This window comes from Haemaphysalis longicornis, unplaced genomic scaffold (genome assembly GCF_048455015.1).
Source record: "Haemaphysalis longicornis isolate Haplotype H1 unplaced genomic scaffold, Haemaphysalis longicornis Haplotype H1 scaffold_11, whole genome shotgun sequence".
In the NCBI taxonomy this organism is placed as follows: Eukaryota; Metazoa; Arthropoda; class Arachnida; order Ixodida; family Ixodidae; genus Haemaphysalis; species Haemaphysalis longicornis.
The window spans coordinates 50,964,103-50,965,674 of NW_027526214.1; the positions used below are offsets into that span (position 1 = coordinate 50,964,103).

General features: G+C 48.2%; 1 protein-coding gene across 1 annotated transcript; it reads right to left on the reverse strand.

The window, feature by feature from the left end:
• Positions 1-521: 521 nt before the first annotated feature.
• Positions 522-1,211, reverse strand: LOC144160641 (uncharacterized). The gene has a single exon (XM_077691869.1). The coding sequence runs from the start codon at positions 1,209-1,211 to the stop codon at positions 522-524; it is 690 nt and encodes a 229-aa protein (XP_077547995.1).
• Positions 1,212-1,572: the final 361 nt, after the last annotated feature.

The window sequence follows — 1,572 nt, forward strand, 5'->3', positions numbered from 1 at the left end:
GAAGGGTAGCTTAGTGGAGTCGAGGAAAAGGAAGAGGCTTTCCAAAAAATCGAAGAATTGTGATTTGTTACCCTGAGGGGGTCTGTACATAGCAACAACGATTATATTCTTGAGAGATATAGCTAAACATTCAACATCGGAATTTGTGATTGTAACATCGCCAATCACAGAATGTGAGTGACATTTTTTAACATATACAGCAAGCCCACCCCCTCTTCCATGGGGCCTGGATAAACCATTGTAAACATAGTTATCGAAGGAGCACACATCGCTGTCAGTGCCAAACCATGTTTCTGAGAAAAGCATAACGTCGAACTCAACCGACAGTGACCCAAGTAATAAATCAACCTCGTCTCGCTTGTTTTTCATGCTACGAATGTTAACATGGAAGGCTGAAAACAATTTTTTGTTGACACTGCTAAAGCTAGAATTAAAGTGATCGGTTTTGTATCTAATACAGGCAGGTGTAAAATGCATGGTGCCAATTCAGGGGTGACGAGCATGCTGCAAACGTCTCATTCTTATTTCGTCATCTTGGTCAGATCAGACAAGTCCTGTATCCTCACAGCGTCCATTTGTTCGTCTTTCCGCGCAAAAACCTTTCCTCCGCTCGTCCAGACAAATTTCCATGCCACTTCCTTTTTGCGGGCAATAGCGGCACCAAGCAGCTGTTTGTTGGCCTGAGTAAGATGCTCGTTGACGTACACTGCGTTGGCCTGAGACAAGCCGAGCTGCTTAGTTGTGAGCTTCTGCTTCCTAGCCTTAGCAAGAAGCGCGTGGCGCTTATCCCTCCGGACGAAGCGAACCACGATATTGGTCTCGCCTGGCTTCCGCGTTGGGATTCGGTGGCACGTGTCAATGTCGTGGCTAGAAACGGGCTCTTTGAGAACGTCGCCGATTTTTTTGACAACGTCAACAGGATCCTCGTCTGAGCTGATGCCCTTTATTTCCAAGTTATTTAGCCTTGTGTACTGCTCCAGCTCGTCAATTCTCCGCGTTAAGCGCTTGTTTTCGTCTTGAAGGGCTTCATTAGCTTCGAGCAGATGAGGTATTTCCTGTCGAAGTGCCTTCAGGCCGGCACCGATCGCTTTTGTTTCGTCACATGTATCACTACAAAACTTAACACTATCTTTCACAGTCCGCAACTCGGTTCTCATTTCTCGTTTGAAGTCTTCGAGAGCCTTCATAATCTCCTTAGCGTTGCCAGCCATGTATCAAAGTAAAAGTTTGGCAGCAGTGCGCAGCAATTTGACAAGGGGATACTGTTTCAACAACGCCAAAGTCTTACTTGCACAAAACAGGTAGGTTAGCGAACTTGGAGACCGCTTACGCACCTTTACCAAACTGAGCAGCCACCCGTGATGCCGTCCCTTACAAAGGTAGCCGATGGTAGTCTCCCACGCTGATTGGTGGGCGATGCGGCGATGATCAAAGTAGCGTTGGAAGCCACGCCGATGAGTCAACAATCTTGGATCCCGCCGGATGCGTGAGCGGCTGCTCTTCCAAAGGGCGCTGTCAACCCACTGCACCCGAGAGGAACACGGGAGTGATCCAACCGACTGGCGCACGCTG